Raw genomic sequence first — 26257 nt, forward strand, 5'->3', positions numbered from 1 at the left:
GCCATTTATACGGAAATCCCATTACTTTCAGATTGAATTAACTCATTACATGGATGGCATCTAGCATACTTCTTTTGGTTTATTGATGGTAAACCCGCGTATGTAAAAATCAGATATGCATCACAATCTGTCCCTAGATTTTCTCAGACACCAGGCTTGATGAAAGCTCCAAGAAAAGTTGTTGTCATATGACCCTTCAAATGTCACGTGATCAAAGTAGTCAGAATACCGGCCTCCATGACTTTGTTTCTGTGCTAAACTAATAATGCGCTGACTGGCACGAGCGGCCTTCAGTCAACTCTGAATGGTAGCTAATCGCCTTATCCAGCTCTTTCAGTCCAGAACACAATTCAGTCTCCGCTGTATGAATCAAATACTTCAAACATACGGGGTTTACATACAAGCAGACCAGAACGCATCATATCACAAAATGAAAAATAATAATAATAATACAAGGTCAAGCCGAAAGTGGCTGTGAATATAGGAGACTGCAACTAATAGATTGGGAATAAATTAAGAATGGTATGTCGTATGGTCAAATGATAAAGGAAATATGAATGTACATACATAATCTAGTTAATTAATAATTATCTAATAAAAATATATGATAGTCCATAAATAATTCTTGGCAGTTGTTACTATTCCTTTGTTCTCCGTTCGGATATAACAAAAGTAGAGTTGTCAACTGCGGTGAATAACTAATACACCTACTGTATATTTAAATATTTTATGTTGTGTTTAAACCTATCATGATAATACAACACAATCTCATACTGCATACCTCGAATTTGAGTTTTTGATTGTTTTGTTAAACTTCTATTTCGTTATTTCAAATTCATACCAACGCACCCAACTAAATGACTCAATATGGTCACTCTGCGGTAATACGGACCTGGCCGTCTTGCATTTAGAGTGAAAGAAATACATCCCGGAAATTTCTGCATGCTCAAAATGTTTTTAGAACTGCATCATATCAAAGTTAATGCCATCTGGATATTTAAAATCGATAAGCGAGTCTCTGGGATGATTATTCTCTGAAAAGTTAGGCAAAGCGAGTAATCCTTACGGAGATATCTATGGCGAGTAGTGTGCATCTATGAGCACCACCTAAGTAAATTTGGAGAAACTGGACATTCAAACGTTTCTCCAGGCCTTGGAAGAATTCTATAACCTGAAATTTACGAATAATCATTTTCTCCCAACTCATTGAAATCATGAACCGATCAATGTTAGACCACCTTTGAAAACATGGAAACGCTGGACGGCTGTTTCATCTCAGCATGGAACTCCACAGCGGTTCAAATCCACAATCCCGTACACAGGATTCAAACCCAGGACCTTCGGCGTCGCGCGAACGCTTAACCTCTCGTCTACTGAGCCGGCATCCAAAGGTGTCTAATTCCAGTCAAAAGGTTTATTCTCTTTAAAATGCCTATTTCCCTCTAGCGATATCCATTACCCACTTGTATTTCTTCTACTACGTCTACTTCTCCCCACATATTTGGCCGCTATTGAACAATATGAGCTCAAACTTAAAAACCCGACCCTAAAGAGTTAAATACAGACGGGCTATCAACGAGTAGTTTCAAATGTGTGAACTCTACTTTTCAAGCAGTATTACTTGAGCAGGAAATTCGTTGGGCAAGGTGATATACGCTGTTTATATGGCAAATATTTGTTAACGCTTTCATTCCGTTGTGAGGGAGGAGCGTCGTGGGGGATGTCGGCTATTTGTCGAAAACGATTTGCTGGCATCATACCCCAGCACAGGTGGTAGCACAAATTCCTTCTCAAACTCTACATTTCCTGTCTCATCTTCAGTCATCCCTGTGTCGTAGAATTACAAGGAACAAGATAATTGTTGGGTCGTCACGACAGCCAAGCCTAATTGCCTTGTCAAGGTACCAGCTATGGTCTGGCCTGTAAGCTGATGCCCCGAATAAGCTTAGTACCTGCCTACTAAGGACATGAAGACAAAATAATGATGGTTAATTATACAATCAATTATCAACATAATTATGTGAATTTTTACAATCAAGATAAGGATTGAAAAGAAAAATAACCCCTGTGATAATTACATAATTAGAAAAATAGCTCATAAAAATCAGAAAATCTGTTTAAATATTTTCATAGCATGAATATAAACTGTTTTGGAATAATTACTTAGGTGGTTTTAATCAAACAAAATTGTTTTCATGTGCCGATCCACTTAAATGAGTAATGCGAAACGATGGGCATTTTGTTAAATATTTCAAAAGTTGAGTGTTAAGATGGAGATTCAACAACAGTAAAGAGAGATTATATAAAAGATGAAAATGGTATGATTAGCCCATTCACAGACACAAAGTTTTCGTTCAGTGATATTAGTAAAATAGGGAAGTATGTGTACTTTGTTTACTATCACAACTCTTTAGAGATGTACAATTCACTAGATGGCATTAAAGTATATCTGTACAACAACTGAAGTATTATGATGACTATGTTCTAAATTAAAAATAAGCAATTTAATATACAGTCATATTGGGATCTTGAGTCAAAAAGTTATCTCAAGAGATTCAAGAAAGTGTCTAGCCACAACGAGCTATTGCCGAATGTGGTTGTTCTAATTTTTCCAAATATTCAAAGTGCTTGCGTGCATTGCGAATATTCAGCAAAGTTGCAGAAGAGGCTGAGAAAAACGAGAAAAACATCAATTTAAAACAAATTGCGCAATATCCAACATTCGTAAAAGGAAAATGGTGTAAATCATTTAGTAAGTCACTTGGAACCTAGTGAACAATACGAAACATATCTCTGATCACTCATAACAGTATTTATAATGAAATTAGGAACGCTTGTAGAAATAAAAAACGACACAAGTTTTTCGCAATACCAACTGACAAAAGTGGTTACTGGATTTTATACACTCTAAAAGTACATCTGCATTTAGATACTTGAGTTTAATAAAGATAGCAATAATCAATATAATTCTGAGAAGTAAAGGACTGGCATCATTCCACAAAGATCCTAACCTTAGTATCCAGATTAATAACTATCTATATCTATACGAGACATCGCTGCTAAAATTCTGTTAGCCGGTGGATGTCGAACGAGTGGTCATCATCCCTGAGAGAAAGGCGAATAAATTTCAAAACTCGTTTTTACTACTTATTTTCCATCCAATTTTTCTGATGGCTGATTAGATAAACATTATTCACAGAATTGTGGTTTGTGAAAGTCAACTCTCTAAAGAGAAGAGTGAGATGTTTCACTTTTACAAATAATAAACTGGTTTATATGGTAAATGTTTTAGGTGTGAAACTTAGAAATAATGTCGCATACGATCCCAATTTTAACTAGCAACAATACGTGCTTACTTACACCTGTCACACCCTGTGTAAGAGCATAAGCCACCCACCAGCATTCTCCATCCAACCCTTGAACCCTCCTTTCCAGTTGCTATTCATCCTTTCGATGTCTGTTTCTATTTCCCGGCGCAACGTGTTCTTTGGTCTTCCGATTTTCTGTTTCCCTTCAGAATCGAAAGTTAGCGCTTGCCTCGTGATGCAGTTTGGTGATTTCCATAATGTATGTCCTATCCACTTTCAGCGCTTTTTCCTAATTTTCTCTTCAGTTGGAAGTTGGTTTGTTCTCTCATACAGTAGGCTGTAATTGATGGTATCTAGTCAGCGGACATTCAGTATCTTGCGTAGACAATTGTCTATAAATACTTGTATCTTCCTGATGATGCTTCCAGTAGTTCTCAAGTTCCAGTTCCGTACGATAGAACTATCTTGACGTTCGCATAAGAGATTCTAACTTTGATGTTGGCTGACAGTTGTTTTGAGTTCCATACGTTCTTCAATGGTAGGAATACTACCCTTGCTTTGCCAATCCGTGCCTTCACAACTGTATCACATCCTCTTTGCTCATCGATGATGCTGTCCAGGCACGTTCACGTTTCCACATCTACTAGAGCTTCTCCATCAAGTGTGATCAGGTTGGTGCTCCAAGTGTTGTGTTTCAGAACCTTGCTTCATCAGTATCGATTACCTCAAGTGGTGTTCGTCAGGGCTGCCCACTCTCTCCATTCTTGTCCAACTTTGTCGTCGACGTACTTTTAGAGATAACACTTTCCTCGTCTAAATTTCCAGGGTTGAACTTCTACCGGGAGATTCACTTTCTGACCTAGAATATGCCAACGACATAGTTCTATTTGGTGAAAACGCTGACAAAATGCAGTCTTCTGACCACTCTAAGCAACAATACAAGCATGTTCGGGATGCGATTCTCCCCCTACAAATGCAAAATGTTGCTTCAGGATTGGGTTGCATCGACACCCGAACTAATGATAGGGTGAAGTAGTTGAGCGTGTCGACCGCTTGACATATCTTGGAAGTCTCATCAGCCCTTGTGGTCTGGTGTGTGACGAAATCTCAGCACGGATACAGAGGGCTCGACTAGCTTTTGCCAACTTGCGTCATTTATGGCGTAGGCGAGATACCCGTCTACCAACTAAAGGACGGGTTTCCTGTGCAGCAGTTCGTTCCGTCCTTCTTTATGGCAGTGAAACATTGCGGTAAGAGTAAAGGATATTCGTAGGTTACTAGTATTCGATCATAGGTGTCTTCGAAACATAGCTCGTACATCCTGGGACCATCGAGTAAGTAATGCAGTTGTTAGGAAACGGGTACTAGGTAAGGATGGCAAATCAATTGATGAAGTGGTGTAACTTCATCAGTTGAGATGGCTGGGACATGTGCTACGTATGCCCAACCACCGACTGCCTCGACGTGCTATGTTTTACGGTGTAGGAGTAGGTTGGAAGAAAGCTAGGGGCGGTCAGACCAGAACATGGCACAAACCCATGAAGTCACTGACAAGTAGACTGAGTCATGTTGGTAGGTGAAGACTACCTGGATGGGGACCGCGAGATGATAGTGACCGATGGTTAGAGACCCTGAATGACATGGCTCAAAATCGTTTGCAATGGCGCAGGTGCATCCTCTCTGTGTTCTTCCAAATTCTAATCTTCTGAATTCTTCATGTTTTTCTTTCCTTCCAAATTTATTTCACTGAATTATACTCCTTGAATAACATCTTCAAACCTTAATCTTTCCGAGTACGGCTTATACTCTTACTACCTTTACCACTACGGGATTTGAATCGACAACTGCATCTCTGTGCTAATGTGGTATGGCAACTCGAACTGATGTAAGTACGTACGAAGTTCTAAGTTGTTACTGACTGACTGATCTCGCTTCTTCCATTGTGTATGTTTAGGCCCAACTGATGCAGAGACTGCTGCTACCCTGACTGTCTTAATCCGCATTTGTTGTTGTCTATGGGATGGAAGAGCTAGGTCGTCTGTAAGGTTTAAATCGTCTAGCTGCACCCAAGCTATCCATTGTATCCCATGTTCCCCTTCAGATATCTAGGTCTTTGTAATCCAGTCGATCACCAGAAAAAGGAGAAACTAAGTAGTCTTGGGGTTGGTGACTCTATGCCCAACCGTCCTCCTTTGGTCGGGCTTGAGATCGGTTTCGCGATTGAGCCTGTGATTGGACAGTTGAATATACATTTTAATTGTGAAATCCTCGACGTTTAGATGGAAAAGTTTGAAATCTTGAGCATTGCTAAAAAAGATGCTAAGGATAATGAAATTGTGACTCATTTTTTCTTAAATTCATCGGAAATGAGGTCTGCAACTTTGGAGATTTGGAATTTTCAGATATATCTCTTTCACTTCCCTGTATAACTCAAATAACAAGTACTAAATTATGTAAACTATACAAACTTTCAAGGCTGTGAAATGGCAAAGTTCCATGAAATTATTCTCTAGAATAACAAAAGTGTTAGAGTTTTTATGCTCGAATTGCAGAAATAAGCAGTCGAGTGGAACTTTAGTAGACAACTTCATGTCCAGCTGCGTGAGGGAATAATTGAAGAGATTGACACACCAAATGTGGAAAGAAAGCTTATACAAGTTCTGTAGTGTTACTTTAAATATGCTAGATTTGTATGCATTAACTATGAGGATTCGCATGAAACCTAATTCCAGGATATTAAGAATACTACTACAACAGTTAGTTGTTCTTATTCGATTCGATCTCAAGGTCATATGAACAGGCGTTTGACTAGCGACGATCCTCGGTCTCGCGAAAACATGAGAAACAACTTAGGATCTGCAAGGTATAAACGAGACCGAAGAATGTTTGTCATGTGGCGAAGTCCGCTCGTGTAACTCATATGACTTTCGTCGCAATATATAATTCAATTATGGTATTTAACAACACGGTAACTCTGAAGAATTACACTCAACATTTAACACATAGGAAAAATGGTAATAACACCAACCAAGGTCATTACCTAGGAAATGACCCATTTTATTTCACTCATTTTTATTTCCTGAGATCAACCGATATGATTTTCAAACAGAACCATATGATGATGGGACTGATGTTATACAACTTGATGGAATAACTAGATGGTATCTTAGTTTTAATCATTGGATTTAACTTTCTTCTCTGATAGTGTCTTTGAAATGAAAAGAAAAGTAATATTTTCCGTTAAGTAAACGATTTAATGTATAACTACATAGTTTCTGGGGCGATGGTGCATTACTGTTTGACCTTTTGGTTTCAAAGTTCAGATTTTCGGTAGTATTATTTTCTGATGTGTCACTACAAACGGCAGATATGACGTTCGTACCTGAGCATGATCAATCTCCACACAAAAGATTATCCACAAATAATTCTACCCCAATTGCCGCGCCAAGAACATCACGCGATTAACGATTAATTGTTTTAGGGAACGGGTAGGAGTTGGATTTTGCTTCTTGAACGTGCATGGACACTCACTTAAAATACTAAGATTTGTAGAGGTTTCGTTTACATGGATTACTATGGGATACTGTCACTTGACTCGGAATCCTAAAGTTCATTTTCCTTAATCAACAAACTCTAAGTGCATTTTTCAAACAAACTATTTGGGAGGACCAAAAAATAAATAACACGGAATATAAACTGAGTAAATCACTGAAGCTGCTCATATTTATCGCTGCACACTCATTAAGGAAAACTATTGGTTTGTTCTGACTAATAACAGTAGCTGTGAATGGGTGATTCTAACCCTTTCAAACAATGGTAGAAATAACTTCGATAGTTTGCTTCAAAATTTGAAAAAACCGAGCATAGATATTCATGTTAACTTAGATGTCCTATAACCCGGGCTTTTCAACAACATATGCATTAAAGGCTTTAAAAATAAAGTCCACACATGCATGCAGGGCGTATTTTTCGATAGGTCGCAGATGAGAAAATACGAGACGTATTTCTTTGCAGGATAGGAACTCACATGGGTAGCAGTGACACACTATCCGACAAACTATTTATTATGACATTATTGATTATAACAGTGAAAAGACATGGTCAATCATTGATCTCAAATTCAGTGAATTTTTTGCCGTATTCAGGCGAAATAATTGAGTTACTGCTTGCGAGCCTGTAGAATGCATTCCAAGACAGTATTAAAGTCTGAGGGGAATACTTGAGGTATCTTAATGACGTTTAGAGTAACAAATGCATCAAAAACATTAGCCCTGAATTAAAATGCATTGCACAATTTGATTTGTTTCGGCACCGCTGTGAATAATGAAAAACTATGCGCTAACCATAATGTAGACTTGTGTAGAGGAAGTAATACACTGACACATTCAGTCGTGGGCCATTTCAAAGCACTCTCCGGGGAACAATACAGTTTCATCTGCGGTCTATTATCGTACTGACTTTATTCTCAAAATCAATTGCATTGTTTATCATAATATTATATGTATATAGACTTAAGTTGGATATTAGACGCCTTTCTTTTCTGGGAAACTTGGATAGGACTAATCATTTACTGTTAGAGATTTGGTTCCTCGCATCTGTACACAAATAATGCTACCGATGAGAGGTACTGGCACAAGGACATCGTGCCACTTGTATTAATCTAGCCGTAGAAAAAGTCTGTCATATTATTGTTTGTGGTGAATCGTTTGCTACTTTTCATCGAAATTCCTAGACCAATGAAAATGAGGTATTGTTGGAATTCTTTTCGAAGATGTTGGCAACCCGACCAACTGATAAGTTTTCTCTACCTAATTGCTTGGCCGTTAGTGATGAGATTTTTCGTCATCATACCTTACCTCTGAGAAGGGTATTGTCCTCTCACTTCAATTTGAAAAGACATACACTGATAAGTCACTGGAACTACGTTTAAAGTTTGTAATTCTCTAAAATTACTGCGGTGAAAAGGATTGACCAGCCGCCTTGATAATTAAATGTGTTTCGGATCCTTTTCATTCATTAAAAGGATTGACTGGAAGAAGTAATTCAATGTACACTATTTTTCTAAATTTAGATTGCATATCGTATTGCATAGCGGAGTTTCAAACAGGTGATGTTCGGAGCTTTTAGGATCGTCTTGGCTTGTAGTTGGTTTTAAGTAGCCTATGTTGTTTAGTAGGTCGTTGAAACACTGTAATTGCATCACAAATTTTGTGGTCATTAATATTTTCATGTTTTACCTGAGATATAGAGCAACTAATGGTTCCTTCGCATGTGACAAACATTATGAAGTTAGTTGTATTGTTGCATACATACATTGCAAACATTATCTATATGAAACAACATAGGAGACTGTTCAATTTATACAGCACTTTATTTGCTATATAGTCAACGATTGCCATAATTTTGTATATATATATATATATATATATATATATATATATATATATATATATATATATATATATATATATATATATAGCCCTTACTCTAAAGGAAGTGTTTATGGTGATATCTGTAGTGACTGTGTACGCATGGCGATGTTGGAGCATTTTCAGAGGGAGAGCTGACTCACCACCCACGATCTTACCAGGGCATTTCGAGGACTCGTCTAAGTAAATCTGCATTTTGTCTACTGTTTTTATAGCAACATCACTGTTATGAATCTTTTTCCATGTTCAGATTCTTCAGTCAGTTTGCGTTATCAGGTTGTCTTAAAGAGTTATTTCGTTGGCACCACACTTGTAGGTGCGTATCATGTTATCCATTTTCCATGAACGAAATGGTTTGTGGTACAAATTAAACCAACAACTCATTAATTCGCTGTAGTCATCAGGGAAGTTTATGTGACTACTGTAGCGATAAAAAGTATTTCCTGGGATAAGGCAACATCCTCTTAAATCTAAATAAGGTGTGGAAGCGTTGACTTGTAATTATATGCCGTGAAAATAATTCATAAACCTTAGTTGATTCTCAGAATCATGTAACTTGCCTCTAGAAGTCGAAATCACTGCTACGGTTGCTTTCTACACTTAGCTTACTCTCTGTTAGTGAGGCAAATTACTTCTATAGACGGTCACTAAAGTCCTTCGCTAAAGCTTTTAAGCCAACATGCAATTCAAACACTCGCTTCTTTTTATCGATAATGGGAACTCGAATTTGCTTATACCAAAAAGGGGATTTATTTCATCTTGAGAAAATGCTATTCTGTTTACTGTATGTTAATTAGTAAATGTTGGGGAAATCTCATTCAATTAAGTGTGAGATTATTTAAATCTGTCTAAACATCTCCGTTCCGTCTCAATGCTTTGAGTATGACGTCTTAATTCCCTTATTATCTAACCTCTGTTACTTTGATATCAATGAAGGTTTAAATGTCAGATCCGAAGTTTTGAGATTTTGTGTTAAATTGAAACTTTCTATATATGGACTACAGGATTGGTAGAAAATTGTTTCCAAGTCTTCCCTTGTGTTAAACGTTTTGTAGTATGGGCTTTTGACTGTTACCCATATAATGTTTACCTCTTGATAAAACATCAAGTACTTTGCTCAGTTCATAATTATATACTGTGGCAGTGTAATTCGTAGCAACCTATTGCCAACAAATCGGGAGGTAAGACTATTTAGTTGGGCTTTCCTACTCGCTTTCAAACAACAGTATGTGTGACTGCTCTTTGTTTTCACAGTAACTAAAGCCACTATTTTGATGAATACAACTGTAGAAATATTGTGTATACATATTTTCTTGAAAGTCATTTCTAGTGAAATATGTATTATGCTTTCACATAAACCTGCCTTTGCATATTCATTATATTGAAGGTCTCTTAATGTTCATGTAGTAATAGTAGGATTCAAATCTTTCAAATATTCACAGCCAAGTAAAATTATAAACTTACATGCTAGATTATGAGCCGCCTGGTTGAGGTTTTATAAGAGTCAGGTTTGTTCGAGCTAGTATTTTAATTATTTTTCGTCTCCTTTAACAAGTAAATATTCGTGTATTTGACTTTGAACCACATTTTAGGTGTGAGGGGTAGTATTGTAACCAGGCCACCTAAACCGCAGTAGATATAGTGATGGAATGACTCAGTTATTTAGTCAAATACTTGAGAGCATGTAGAAAAAGCCAGTAATTTTTAGGTAAAACGTACGCATTCAAACCCGATTGACGGATTGTGAAATATTTAACGAAGAGACAGTTAATAAATCGAATGGTGACATTTTTGGGAGGATTATATTTTCAGGGTTAATTTACAGAAAGTATTACTGTAACATTTAGTACTAAATGTGAATGAATTTTAAAAGGTATGATTTATGTTCCACCCTTAAATTTTATATCACTATATTCTCGCTTAAAAACTGCAATGTGTTGGCTATCATAAATGATCAGATTTTATTTATTTAAACAATTACCTAGCATTTGAAATAAAATATTCTTTCTAACAGTGTGTAAAAATGTTACGACTGGCACTATTGCAAATGTTCGTGGGTGCAGATAAGACTGCCAATATAAAACGTGCTTCTGAATTAATTAGTCGAGCTGTATCTGAGCATTCACCTCACCTTGTATGCCTTCCGGAATGCTTTACCTCCCCTATTGGTGCAAAATATTTTGGACCCTATGCAGAAACTGTTCCAAACGGTCCGTCATGCCAAATGCTATCAGACGCTGCTAAGTAAGTTTAACTATGATTGCATTCTTCCACAATGAAGATTTCAGTTAAAGTTATTTCATTTTTTTTGGTTGGTTTTCAATGGCATGTGCGTTCTTTCACTGTTGTGCTTGCCATGTAGACTGCATAATTCTGTGCATTAACAGTGTTTCTGTAAGATCGAAATTATTTCAGTACTTAACTTTATATTTGTAAAAAACCATAAAATCGTAATTCATTTGTATGTGTTGTAAAGGTGTAAGTTAATCATACATTTGAATATCGTTGTCAAAAATGTCTGTAAGCTGGAGGCTACAAAACGTGACACCGTAAATAACACAGAGATACAATGACAGTTTACTGTTTGTCCTTAACATTTAATAACAAATAGGTTTTGAAATAAATACTTGTTCAATCATTTACAGATCTCATAAAATATGGCTTGTCGGTGGTTCTATCCCTGAACGTGGACCTGATGGCAAGTTATATAACTGTTGTGCAACATATAATCCAGATGGTGAACTAGTTGGCTTATATCGTAAATTACACTTGTTCGATATTGATATACCAGGTAATCTAAAGAAACTGTCGAGTTTTTTCCGATAAAATATAATTGTTCTCTAGTATTAAGTTTCCATTTTCTCTTCTAAACTAACAGTCGATACAAATCTAATAAATGACAAGTTTATCCAATGGTAAAATCACTAACTTATAGGTAAACGTAGTCATGTCAACCATGTAACAGTATGATTTGTAATAAGGTTAGACGCATAGTATTAGGCAATGATGGTAAATCATTTGATGGGGTTGTGAATCTTCATCGACTGAGATGCTTGAGCCACGTCCTACGTATAACTGAACACCAATTACAATGACGTGCAACGCTGTCTAGTGTTGGGGATGGTTGGAAGAAAGTTGGAGGCGGCCAAACCAAAATGTGGCATCAGTCCTTGAAGTCACTAACATCTAGTCTTAGCCATGTTGGTAGATGCAGATTACTTGGTTGGGGTCCATGCGACCATCATAACCAATAGTTGGAGACTCTGTGTGACATAGTTCAGAATCGATCACAATGGCTTAGGTGTATACACTCTCTGTCTTCCTTTAAACTATGAGATTAAAATCGCTTCATATTTTTCTTTCTACGAACTAATTCTTTCTTCCTGTACTATATTTTTATATGCAATCCTTATTTTATATATTACCACCATTGAAGTAATTACTTCTATAAATTTGGTGTTCACTTTATTGTGCTAATGAGGTGTGACAATTTGAACCGATGCATATATGTGCCTGGTCCTACGTCGTAGCTGACTGACTGTCTGATTGAGTCAATCAAAACTACAGACGTTATCCTAATGGTTTTAAATTATTATCTCATATTCAAATGATGAAATTATTTATTATCTGGGATTGCAGTCAGCATGACTTTCAAAATGTAATCAGTTTCATGTCACACTAACTTTCAGTTTTCAATGCTAGCATCTAGTATGAATTTAATGAGAATATGTGTTGTGTGTAATCTCGTGTTATGGTCACATAATTTTTATGTCATAATCTGTTAGATGTTGTATTTTAAGCTTTTGGATATAAGACTATGTGAAACCTGGAAGCACTGGACGGCTGTTTTGTCCTGTCATGGGACTTTTCAGCAGTGAGAAACAGCTATCCAGTACTTCCAGGTTTTCCATGGTGGTCTAGCTTCAATTGACTCATGATCTCAACTATTAAAATCACTATAATATCCACAACTCCCCTTCTGATAAAACTATGTATTTGACAAAAAGTCAGCAGAACTATTTTGTGTATGATCGTAAATGTGTTGCAGCAAATTGACTCTGTAGTTTATAGATCAAACTTTCAATCACTTTGTTCTATTTTAACTCTCGCATCCATTTGAAACCAGTATGTCTGTCGGAGGAGTGATTTCTTTGCCAATCACATAATAAATCCGGTCTAAAATAATAATTTATTGTTAGTAAGAGCCTATTTCTATTTTTTCAGCTTAGTTTAAATGACAACAGAGAAATATATTTTGTAAATTTTTATTGCGTTTACACATTGCTTTCAACCAGCTATGTTGTGAATTCGAATCCGCTTTGGACATGATTAAGTTTTTATTAGGAAAGAGATCTCATATATATGGGGGATCAGTAATCAGGATTTTGTTAGTTGTGATAAATCTTTTAATTTTACATACTAACTAATGAATTTTGCCTAGTTGAAAACTTCAGAATTTAAATCACGAACTTATCTTAGCTTGACCAACATTTGAAAAATCCTAGAAGCATTAAACGGCCGTTTTATCCTAGCATGGGACTCCCAAGCAATGCACATCCACGACCTGACCGAGGATTAAATACTTTGTTCTTGTACGTGAACTCTAAACCTCTAGACCACTGAGCCTGCATCCAATAGTGTAGTGGTCTAGTTTAGATTAATTCATGATTTAAACTATGAAAATCCTACAATCTCCACAATTCTACACCCATACTAATTGAAATTTATTAAAAGTTGGATTAGTCGATGTCAATGAATCAATGTGAAAAACTTGACTTGAAATATTGTTTTCGATAGTAAGTGAATTAACATCTCCCTTCTCACTTACATCAAGTTGTATCTAGTTACATATAGTCTGTTTATTGATAAATTGTTATAGTTAGATTTCATTACCGAGGTTTAATTGGGTAATCTAAATAAATTAAGCATTGGGTAGATTGTTACTAATAAAAAATAATATATTTGTAATATCCCAATAGGTAGAAAAGTTGGATTTTTAGATTTTCCGACGTTTCGTAACTCGTTGTAGGCCACTTCTTCAGAGGATAATTAAACACATCAAATTAACCCAAGTTTAAATAATACAAAAGAATTAAGCAAGAATATTTAGTGCGATGGATCAAAAAACAAGTTTGACCAAGTCAATGTCATGTCATTTCGGTTAATATGTTTTATGTGAAACATGTTTGTATGTGCGTGTGTTGATGGATGAAAAATGTGAAATGATGAGACAAGATTTGTATGAGAATAGAATCAGACGTGGTAGCTCAGATAAATGGTCCATGTCAGATGCATACTGATACCTTTTCTATTGAGGGCAGTTAAGCAATATATGGAGAGCTTTAGCTATCCATCTTTCTTTGTAGGTTGAAAAGACGTTTTGTATTATTTCGATATTTTTAATATCAACTTGATGACTCTAATGGTCTAAGAATTGTTCATTATTTCACAGACAGGAATCTAAGCAACCATGAAATCACAGAACACCACTTAGTACTCTTGAAATTGCTCCAATTATAAAACCAACTATCGGGAAATAGAGTCTCATTTAATACGTCAAAAAACATCTCATATTTTGACTAAAAAAAAACACTTTACACCTAACAGTCGAAAAGAAGAACTGAGAGCTCTACACTTTAACACAACAGTAGTCATGAATAAAAAGTATTATGATACTGAAGCTTTTGAACATCTTTCCACAGAACCATATCAAAAGATTGATCTAAAATATCTTCAAACGGTTAAAAATAAAGTCAAATCAGGGACAAGTCAACTTTTGAATGAACTAAAATCAATCTGTTTATGGTTTAATTTATACCCCAAATCATGCACTGTACCACGTTTTTATGGTTTACTTAAAATTCATAAATCAGACATCTCATTAAAATCTACAGTAGACTTTACAAACACGCCAACATATTCATTATCTAAGTAGTATGTTAAAGCCACTTCAACACAACTTACATAATTCTCGAAAAGAATGAAATTATGGTAAGCTATAAGGTGGATCATCATACACTAGTATTCCTATTCATAGATGCTTAGATTTTATTATTGGTTTCCTAGAGAGAGAGAGAGATAGAGAGTGATGATACTTTTTCTGACAGATATCCTTTAAGCATCAGTCCGATCATGAAATCCCTAAAACTGTGCTTAAATTCAACCTTGCTTACTGTTAAGGGGACATTACCCAACAAAAAAATGGAATAGCAATTGGGTCACCAGTTTCCTTGACTGTAGCCAAACTGTTTATGTCACATTTAGAATCAAATATTTTTGTTGATGACATTTATTCCTATTTATTTATTTATTTCAACACATAAATATTGGTACAAAAGGGCATTGAATAGATATGCGCCACACAAATCACTTGATTTGTGTGTAGGCTTTGATACCGCCCGGTTGCCCAGACCGAATCTAAACTACGAATTTGTCTCAGATATGTCGTCAGTCAGTCAGTCAGTAACAACGTAGAACTTCGTACGTACATACATCAGTTCGAGTTGCCACACCACATTAGCACAGAGATGCAGTGGTCGATTCAAATCCCGTAGTGCTAGATGTAGTAAAATTATAAGCTGTAATCAGAAACATTAGGGTTTGAAGATGTTATTCAAGGAGTATAATACAGTGAAATAAATTTGGAAAGAGAAAAAAGAAAGGGACATGAAGAAATCAGAAGATTAGAATTTGGGAGAACACAAAGAGTGGATGCACCTGCGTCATTGCAAACGATTTTGAGCCATGTCATTCAGGGTCTCTAACCATCGGTTGCTATCATCTTGCGGTCCCCAACCAGGTAGTCTACACCTACCAACATGACTCAATCCACTTGTCAGTGATTTCATGGACTTGTGCCATGTTTTGGTCTGGCCACCCCTAGCGTTCTTCCAACCTATTCCTATACCACTGAACATCGCACGTCGAGGCAGTCGGTCGTTGGGCATACGTAACACGTGTCCCAGTCATCTCAACTGATGAAGTTTCACTACTTCATCAATTGACTTGCCATCCTTACCTAGTACCCGTTTCCTAAGAACTGCATTACTTACTCGATGGTCCCAGGATATACGAGCAATATTTTGAAGACACCTATGATCAAATACTAGTAACCTACGAATATCTTCTACTCTTACCGGCCATGTTTCACTGCCATAAAGTAGGGCGGAACAAACTGCTGCGCAGTAAACACGTCCTTTGGTTGATAGACGGATATCTCGCCTACGCCATAAATGACGCAAGTTGGTAAAAGCTAGTCGAGCCTTCTGTATCTGTGCTGAGATTTCGTCACACACAAGACCACAAGGCTGATGAGACTTCCAAGATAAGTGAAGCGATCGACACGCTCAATTACTTCACTCCCTATCATTAGTTCGGGTGTCAATGCAACCCAATCCTGAAGCAACATTTTGCATTTCGAGGGGGAGAATCGCATGCCGAACATGTTTGCATTATTTTTTAGAGTGGTCAGAAGACTCTGCATTTTGTCAGCGTCTTCGCCAAATAAAACTATGTCATCAGCATATTCTAAGTCAACAAGTAAACCTCCTGTTAGGAGTTCAACCCCTGTAAATTTAGGTGAGGAGAGTGGTATCTCTAAAAGTACGTCAATGACAAAGTTGAACAAGAATGGAGAGAGTGGACAGCCCTGACGAACACCACTTGAGGTAATCAATTCTCATGACAGTTCGCCATAAGCTCTCACTCGACCAGTTGTGTTCGAGTAGAGAGCCTGTATAAAGTTAATGTACTTCTTTGGTACTCCTTTCAGTGACAAACACTGCCATAGAACCTTACGATCAACAGAGTCGAATGCTGCTTTAGTTCGAGAAATACTACCATTGTGGGGCGTCTGAATGTGTGTCTGTGTTCTAGAACCTGACGTAGTGTGAATATCTGATCTATACAACCACGTCCAGGTCGAAAACCAGCCTGATTTTCTCTAGTCTGCTGTTCATGAGCTTTCGTTAGGCGTCGAAGTATTATTGAGGCTAATATTTTAGACACTATATTAGTCAGATATGTAGTTGATACCTTTGTTGTCATGAAATAGACTCATATAAGATCTTTTTCAAAACTGATCAATACACAGCCACAAAACATCAAAAAAATTAAAAATCCAATTTTTCTACCCATTTGTTGATCAACATTGTTATAATTAGATTCAAGATAGCAATTCATATATACGTCATTCTAGAGATCTATGTTCCTCTTTACACGTTACTTCGTAGTTCGTTACCAGGCTATGAAACAAGATCCATTCAAAATCAAACATTAACCTACAGTCAAATCAGTTGGTGCCGTTAACGGAATTATCTGTAGTCTTCTTACATTATATTATGGCTAATAACCGAGTAAACCCATTTAGTCTCATTTGTAGATTAGTTTCGCTAACTTTACGTCACTATTTTCATCGATTCAATATGTATTTTATTCTCAGTTAACAGTTTTAACCGATTCAGAAATATCAGTATTTTCTTCATTATATTTTATCAACAATTCGCTTTTTAAAAGGCGCTCTTTTTATACATAAAAAAACTTTATAGTAAATTTACTTTCTTTTTCTTCTTGTACTATGGCTCTGTGGTTAGATTGTTGGAATTTTTTGCCAACAGCTCGTAGGTTCGAACTCTCGTCCATCTATTCCTTTTTAGGTAACAGCGTAATATCATTTACCCTGATACACGTAGAATCGGGCTCAAATCTGTACTTTACAGATGAATTAATAATGATATCAAGTCTAATAACACCGAATTTTCATTTTGTTCTGGCTGGTTACACCTGTTACTCCACGTGGAGGAACATAGGCCGCTCACCAGCACTCTCCATTCAGCTCTGTCCTGGGCAATCCTTTCCAGTTGTTATTCATCCTTTTCATATCTGCTTCTATTTCCCAATGTATTATGTTCTCTGGTCTTCCTCTTTTCCGCTTCCCTTGAGGATTCCAAGTTAGGGCGTACCTCGTGATGCAGTTTGGTGATTTCCGTAATGTATGTCCAATCCACTTCCAACGTCTTTTCCTGATTTCCTTCTCGGCTGGAAGCTGATTTGTTCTCTCTCACAGTAGGCTGTTACTGATGGTATCCGGCCAATGGATGTTGAGTATCTTGCGTAGACAACTATTTATAAATACTTGTACCTTCTTGATGATAGTACATTTTGTTCACTCATCTATTTTGTTTTATCTTCTCAGTTTCGATATCATTAAATTAAATTTCATTTATCCTTATTGCTTTTTTTGTTTAGGTCAGTTTACATTTAAAGAATCAGCTTCACTTAGTTCTGGTAAAGAGACATTCTCTTTTGAGATACCTTTAAAAAATGCCGAGAATAAAATTTCAGTAATACGAGTTGGAATTGGTATATGTTATGATATTCGTTTTCCGGAACTATCACTTCTTTATGCTAATCAATTAGGATGTCAATTACTTTTATTCCCTGCTGCATTCAATCCTAAAACTGGTAAGGTTATGATATATCTTTCTTTTTTTTGTGTTCTGTAGTAATATATATATATATATATATATATATATATATATATAATGGATCCAAGTGACTGACCGTCTTCAAGTGTCTAATTGTTTTCTAATCATATGTGTTTTTCTGCCCTGGTACGTCCGAGAGAGAGTCCAATCTCCCTCTCGAAATGCTCTCGCATGGCCACGCGTATATAACCTCTGTCAGGGAAGTCCTACTCACTTCCTTCTCGTGGCATTACTACTGTTTACGAAATTGAGAGGACGGAAAGCGAATGTCCCGTGCTTTAACCGGGTTGGTGGATAAAGTGGATCCACCTAGAGGGGTCGGAAAACCCCTGATCCTAAATCAGTGGTGCACATGAGCTCTAGGATTCCGAGGGAAAAACGACGTATGAACCAATTGTTGGTCACCGGCTACCATGGGACTGCTCCTTACGATGCTCCACTGCCTTGTGGATTAGACCTTTAGATCGAAGGCTCGGGGAGTGGCCCCCTAAGAAAACCACCTGCTTCGGTTTGGACACCCGGGCAGTATCACAGCCCTCACACATATCGAATGAGATTTGTGTGGCGCATATGTATCTGGTGCCCCCTTGTACCAGTATTTATCTGTTCAAATAAATAAATGTGGGCTGACAACTTACTTGTCAGATGAATTCCAGTCGATATTTTCTATTGGTACTCGAATGTGAAATACGAAATTCATTGTACGAATATTTAACAAGCATAAATATACATATCTACAATTATCTTGCCTTGTGTAGATACTACTACTACTACTACTACTAGAACAATTAGAAGATAGAAATTTATCTTTATAGCGTTTAGCTAAAATGAATTCTGTTCGAAAATGTAAATGAATGCAATAATATCATGCGATGTAATATAGAATAGATGGAGTGTGGATAGCCATACAATCAAGAATGTGCGTTTAGTCTTATTCAGGGCACATCAATCGAACTTACCTGTGTCCTAGAGTTTATATTCACTCTGGAACTCAAACCAAGTACCGTCCGCATCAAATATAATCGCTTTATCCATTTAACTTCTAATCTCACATAATCATGTACTTGTTCAACTTTTATATGGTTAATTCAACTTGAAATTTTCTAAATTATCATGTTGTTGAAATATCTTAACAGAAATTTGATCAATCTTGCGTATTGCATTGATATAACAACTATATCAAAACAATCTACACAGGATGCTGCTTATATACTAACCAAGATTTATCAAATTTCAGGCAAAAAAAAACTATCAACAATTGGATAAATCAAACTATTTCAAACTAAATTTATACTCTAGATGTTTGCTAGTTTAACATCTTACAATGTTCTACAAAAGTGATGATAACTAAGACTAACTAAAAAAGAAAAATAAGTTTTGAAGTTTTCAGATTATTATTATTATAAACAAATGAAATTTCTGTCAGGTTAACAATGTTTTTCTCTTGGTCTTTGTGTGCTATGTGCTACTAATATCGACATGAGTAGTATCTAATGATAGTCAAGATTAGAATGTCTGGCCGTAGTAGGTCAAGAAAGAAAGAATGGGAACAGAAAGTAATTGATATGAAAATGCAGGAATAGTCAAGTTTGAGATAATCGATTGACATTTTACAAATTAAGTACTCACTGTATGGTTCTCAGATTTTACTTTGATGTTTTATAATTTTGTCTTCAAATACATTCGATTAGTTGCTATGGCATTATCCACTTAGCTACTGAGTCCTGATAGCCACATTTGATTAGTCGCTATTTGTGTTCTCATTTAGTACATTGATAGTTCTAAACTTTAGTCAGACAATGTAGTTATTCAATATTATATGCGAAAGTAAAGAGTAATTCTATTCCATTTTTTTCTCATATAGTTGTTACCCTTGATTATCTTTTATCGTAAAGTAAAAACAAACACCATTATTGAATAAAATGGATTTATTTAATTTGGTGTATTGTAAATTTTACTCATTAATATAAGTATAATCTCTTTATTTATTATTTATTTATTTTAACACATAGATATTGGCACAAGGAGGCACCAAATACATATGCGCCACACAAATCTCATTCGATATGTGTGAGGGCTGTGATACTGCCCGGGTGCCGAAACCGAAGCAGGTGGTTTTCTTAGGGGGCCACTCCCCGAGCCTTCGATCTAAAGGTCTAATCCACAAGGCAGTGGAGCATCGTAAGGAGCAGTCCCATGGTAGCCGGTGACCAACAATTGGTTCATACGTCATTTTTTCCCTCGGAATCCTAGAGCCCATGTGCACCATTGATTTGGTTTGGAATCCGGTTAAATCGCCGGACATTCGCTTTTCGTCCTCTTATTTTCGTAAACAACACCCGTGGTGCGAGAAGGCATTGAGTAGGACTTCCCTGACAGAGGTTATATACGCGTGGTCATGTGAGAGCATTTGGAGAGGGAGAGCTGAACTCTCCCGACTCTCGGCCGTAACAGGGCATTTGGGGGCAAGTATAATCTCATCTATGAAATAAACTGTCTCAGCTTCATGAAACATGAATTTGAACAAAGTCTACACCCTCTTCATCCTCATCTGCCATGAATATCAGCTTAACTGTTAAATGCTATGACGGTGTAGCTTCGTTTATATCGATGGACACGTTCGATTGTAAAAACGTTGACATTTTTGAATAAGGGGTGTATAAATAGGTCAGAGAATTTTTTTGTTTTTAAGAAGCTTAGTATTCAAGTAAAACAATAAAAAAGAAAATCGTAATCGACTCAATTTATCAATCGATTAGCAAAATCACATACACAAATATAGAATCAAGAATCAGATCAATAAGAGAATTAATCAAAATAGATGTACCGACAATGATAGAAATAATGGTTAAGAATAACCAATTAAGATCATAGTTGACAGGACAGGTTGTCAGTTATATGTAGAGCAATTTTAATACCTCACTTCTAGCTGAAATTTGTGCTGATGATGTTGTTCAGAAGGAGAAGAACAAAAGCTTCACGGCCAAACTATTCAGTTCAGAGGACGAAACTTTACTCAAATTGGGTTCATTGATTATTAGTGACTAGGTAGCGTGACGTTAGTATGCTTACACAAATTAAACATTAAGGATTAATCAATCCCACTGGATTTCATTTCTCGATCCGAATAGTTCTGAATACACTACTAAGGAAACATCATCTCCCTAGATATTATATAGAAATATCTTGTTTAATGTCGATCAGAACAACTCTAACCATTTTAACGTTGAACAAATATGAATCGAGTTGTCCATGCACTAAATTATGACCATATATTACTTGATCGATAAAATCCGATCATCGCTAAGAAATAGATAGTACGATATTGATTACTACTTTAATCTAATTACCCAGTTTTATGATTGGTTATTATTATTATTACTATTATTTATTGTACCAATTTTCAGGATTGTAGATGCGCACTGCTGAGGAGTCCCGTACTAGGACGAAACAGCCTTCCAGTGCTTTCAGATTTTTAGTGGTAGTCTTACGTTGATCCATTCATGATATCAACCTAAACTCAACATTCTCCACAACTATATAGTGATAATTTTCATATTGATATTTACATTAATAGTGTCAAATTGACTTGGTATGATTTTTTAATACCTTAACTTAGACAAGGAAGTACAGTTTTTATTTGTGTTTATTTATCTACTACGTTTAGTAATAGTTTTGTGTGGAACTTGTGGTCTTTTTTCTGGGGAAAAAATGTTCTTGTAACTATGTATATTTTTCACTTCAATAATTAGAGAGTATACTTTATGTGTGATATCTCTTTTCTTTTTCAATTGTCACTTCTCTTTCCCCCTCCCTCTCCAAAAAAAACCCAGGATCTTTACATTGGGAATTATTGGGTAGAGCACGTGCTTTAGACACACAATGTTATGTTGGAATGTGTAGTCCAGCTTGTAATCTAGAATTAGATTACATAAGTCATGCTGAATCATTGATCACTTCACCATGGGGTATAGTTATAGCTAAAGGCGGTAAAGAGGTAAGTATTTGTCGAATAATACTGATAATAATTCATTGTATTTCACTATTCACTCGAATATTTCAGATCAATTTTATGGAGGTAAACTATTGATAGATTTATGTAACCTGGTGTTAGCATCAAGTTTTGTGGAGTCAGCCACACATAATCAACGTAGAACTTGTGCATCGATTCAAGTTGTCATATCATATTGTATTATCCCAACAAGATGAGATAATCGGGGAGAAAAATGTCAGATTCATTAAAAATATTCAGCGTAGACGTTATGATTCAGAAATAAAAGAGTATAAGATAGTTTTAAAACTCAAAATTCAAGATGGAAGACAGAGACTGAATTCATTTGTGTGATTGCGATCTATTCTCAGTCATATTATTCGACGTCTCTAACTACTGGTCACAATTATCGTATGGGACTCAACTAGGTGGTCTACATCAATCAACAAGATTTTAGTTAGTGTTCTTCTAGTCTTCTTCCAACCTAATCATACACAGGCAAATATTGCATGTCATAGTTGGCGGTGGTGGTTGGAAGAAAGAACAAAGCCATTATCAGGCAGGAAAAAAAACGGATGAATGTTATATATCTGTAATTAAATACACAACCTGAGTAATTATCAGTTTAGTTGATACAGTTTTTTTCCAATAAAGGTAAACAATTGTATACGCTAAACATTTCTTTACTTACCATTACTGTGTAGTACACTAAAGTTGTTGTTAAATATAAGCACATAAAATACACGGTATTAATAGAGATGATCTAATTATAAAGTTATTTAAGTTTTAATGGTTGAGATCATAAATCAATTGAAGCTAGACCACCATTGATAACCTGGAAACACTAGACAGCCGTTTCATCCCTTTGTGGGACTCCTCAGCAGTACGCATCTACGATCCCGCCTCGCGAGATTCTAACCCAGGACATACAACATTCAACTGGCTATGATTCTCTAGAGTCTTGCAGAGCATAATCTTACATGTAATTGTTAGAGACTAGATATTTCAATCATCAATACACTTGAAATTCTAAGCAGTTTAACTATTTGAAATCTAGTTCCCCTGATGAATTCAATTTGAAATGTAGAAGTGTTTAAATGATAATGTAGTAAGAAGACGCAAATATATTAGCTCAATACATTTTGAATAATCTAATCACTCGTATACTTGTCATTGAATAGTTATGTGTGGAAAACAAAAGGAAATAATGACAATAAAGAAAATAATATGAAAAACAGTCAGTAACTCACTATTCTAGGTTATAAATCAATATTATCAGGGTAGGTTTGCAATGTTGAAAACATACTGTTTCTGTATATATAAGGGGGGAGGGTGAATGTTAGTATGACCAAGGCCTCGATGAACTCTAGACAACTTTTGTACAAAACTACAAAGTCTAAGTTAACACATTAGTCTGATGACCTGTTACTCCTTTATGTTTGAATTTATTTATTTCTGTAACCATTTTGATACATATCCAGAGACCCTAACTCACAAGTCACGGTTGCTCCTCATGTATGTGTGTGGTCGCACACATGTAAATTATTTTTAAAAAAACCGTTTGATGTGATGTAATCGTTTACATGCCGTTTAGGTTTCCGATGAAACATGGACCTTGTTTTTCCAATGATAATAACCTTTTCTGCACAGTACATTTTATTAACAACTGACTTGAGCCTATTTAACTCATCTTCGTATGGTGGGATGACGTAAAAAAGCTTTTGTGTGTTACTTTCTCATAATTTACTTTATATAAATATACAAAGATGAATAGTGGCTGGCAGTGGGATCCAGTTTGACGCGAGTTTCGTCCTATTCGGAACTCGTCAGCTGGATGTACCTGTATCTCACAGTTGGTGTTCACTCTGGGACTCGAACTCAGTATCATTCGCTTCAAACGCTATCGCGTTATCTACGTAGGTTCTGAGTTCTGATAGTTACTTACTTGTAGCTATCACAGTCCTAAACATCAATGGGACGATTCAAACAAACAATGCCAAGTGAATTTATCATTTTAAAAAAGTTTAATTTTTATCGCTCAGTAATCTCACATCATGTTCTTCGTTTTTATACTGCCTTCCATGGCACAGTCTCCTTATCTCGGTTCACTTAATTTCAGAGTAACTGTTTGTCATCCTTTAATAGATCTGGTAAAATTCTCAGTCAATAATTTGTTTTTTATCTCTAATAATTTTGGTCTGAGATTAGAGAGTAAAAATTTCTCTTGTTTATTCCCCGTAGAGTAGTTGATACTCTGTAAGTATTCACAATTTGTTATTACTGTATTTTACTAGATCAACTGGATCCCGCTAGTTTACTTAAACGGTATAATATACTGTAAATGAACCCAATAATTCACTAAAGATGGTGTTGTTTTGCCTAGGAAAACCTATAGATTGTGTTGTCTGGTACCTAAATCTTGTTCATTTTTATTCACCAGTGTGTTTGTTTCGTAGCTCATGACACTTTTGGCATCATAGATCACAACTTGTAACTCTAATTGGACAATTGAAATGTATTGGTCATTTGTCAGATACAAGCCAAATTCAAATTCACTCCATCGCACAAGCAAGTGGCTATCAGGACTCAGTAGCTGAGTGAATAACGCGATGGCTTTTGAAGCGAATGACACTGGGTTCGAGTCTCAGAGTGAACATCAACTCAGATGCAGTTACATCCAGTTGACGAGTCCCAAATAAGACGAAACGCGCGTCTTGGATTCCACTGTTAGCCACTATCCAATATTGTTCGTTTGTTTCTAAGGTATCCTGTAATTTTGTTATTATCATTAAATTTGTAAAAGTGTTTGTAATCATTGAAAATCTTCAATTTTTTCTTATTGTAGGAGGAAATCATAACAGCTGATTTAGACTTTTCTGAATTGAAATGTGTTCGTGAAAGTATTCCAATTGGTCGACAACGGCGTTTAGATATTTATACTACACCGAAATTAGTTAAAAAACAATCATAAACATATTTGTCTCTTATTTATCGATTACATTCTTTGTGATATATTATTTGACTGTTGATCATTATACACTTTATAAACTTGATTAAATTCTGTATTACACATTACTTTTGTCTATTAACAAAGAATATTCTCGAGTGATATTTTGACTTCAGTTGTTTATCCTATTCTGTATAATCCATTGATCAGTCATGATAACCTGATAATGATATAGTCGATTATGAGTCACCGGGTCTTTTATTATTTAAACATGAGGTTTTTGATAAGACTCTGTAAGATCAATGACAATCTAAGGAAGTAAGTGTAATCTGAATCTATTAGTGATGGCTGTTTCCAGTGGGTTTGATTGTAATCCCGTTGTGATGTGAATGTTTCACACTAACAAACAGTCGGATAGATGATGTTTTGGGTATGCAATAATAATTGTGGAACATAAAGAAAAACAGTACGAAATAAAATGTATTTTGTTAACGAAGGTTGGTATGGCTAAAGTGAAACTGACCTAGTTTAAGGTTACGTGAAACGCTGGGGGTGTGCAGCTTAGTCCGGAAAGCTACCAACGAGAAGATGGTTATGGTCTAAATCTTCCTACTCCATTGAAATATGCCTATCCAATTTTCTGACCCACACAGTTGAATCGATCAAATAAGCCTGTTACTGGGGTACAAAATTCTGATCTCGATAGTAAGTGGAAGCCCTGGATTCTGATAGGACGAACAACTATGATAAGTAGTTGTTGAATTGAATGTAATGTCAAACATATTTGTCCGATAAGCACTCGAGTGACCAGGGATTTCCCAGAACACAAGTCAGAGAAGAAAGTGACAGATTACAAAGGTATTATTTGGTAATTCAAATAATATGTACAATATGGCGGAAGAAACCAGTTTTACATCGACAGTTTAATAGCATACCACGACGTGAAAAGTCCAATACATTAATATGACTCAAGCCAGTTGACCACTTAGAGCCGAATGTTCATATTGCCGAAATTGAAAGCAAGCGAAAAGTAATTGATCCAACCAACGACTTTCGAAGTCTCGAAATATTATGACTACCAATATTCTGATCAGAAA

General features: G+C 36.0%; 1 protein-coding gene across 3 annotated transcripts; it reads left to right on the forward strand.

The window, feature by feature from the left end:
- Positions 1-8409: 8409 nt before the first annotated feature.
- NIT2_1 (Carbon-nitrogen hydrolase) lies at positions 8410-25409 on the forward strand. Of its 3 annotated transcripts, none has more exons than XM_051217664.1 (6): positions 8410-8596; positions 10752-10981; positions 11383-11528; positions 17984-18199; positions 22056-22219; positions 25059-25409. In XM_051217664.1, exons 1-6 carry the CDS (start codon positions 8471-8473, stop codon positions 25182-25184), a joined length of 1008 nt encoding a protein of 335 aa, XP_051065083.1. In that variant the 5' UTR covers positions 8410-8470; the 3' UTR covers positions 25185-25409. The 3 variants fall into 3 exon arrangements, with proteins under 3 accessions (XP_051065083.1, XP_051065084.1, XP_051065085.1); XM_051217663.1 differs by having other exon boundaries at positions 8413-8498; XM_051217665.1 differs by lacking the exons at positions 8410-8596; positions 11383-11528 and having other exon boundaries at positions 10742-10981.
- The last annotated feature ends 848 nt before the right edge of the window (positions 25410-26257 follow it).

The sequence above is a fragment of the Schistosoma haematobium genome, chromosome 5 (assembly GCF_000699445.3).
Source record: "Schistosoma haematobium chromosome 5, whole genome shotgun sequence".
Lineage (NCBI taxonomy): Eukaryota > Metazoa > Platyhelminthes > Trematoda > Strigeidida > Schistosomatidae > Schistosoma > Schistosoma haematobium.

What these genes read in the sequence shown, in the direction of transcription:
- NIT2_1 (XM_051217664.1), top strand. Translation starts at nt 8,471, where the DNA reads ATGTTGTTTAGTAGGTCGTTGAAACACTGTAATTGCATCACAAATTTT. An exon ending in GTTCGATATTGATATACCAG is followed by an intron (nt 11,529 to 17,983) that starts GTAATCTAAAGA and finishes TTTTTTGTTTAG; the next exon opens with GTCAGTTTACATTTAAAGAA. An exon ending in TAGCTAAAGGCGGTAAAGAG is followed by an intron (nt 22,220 to 25,058) that starts GTAAGTATTTGT and finishes TTCTTATTGTAG; the next exon opens with GAGGAAATCATAACAGCTGA.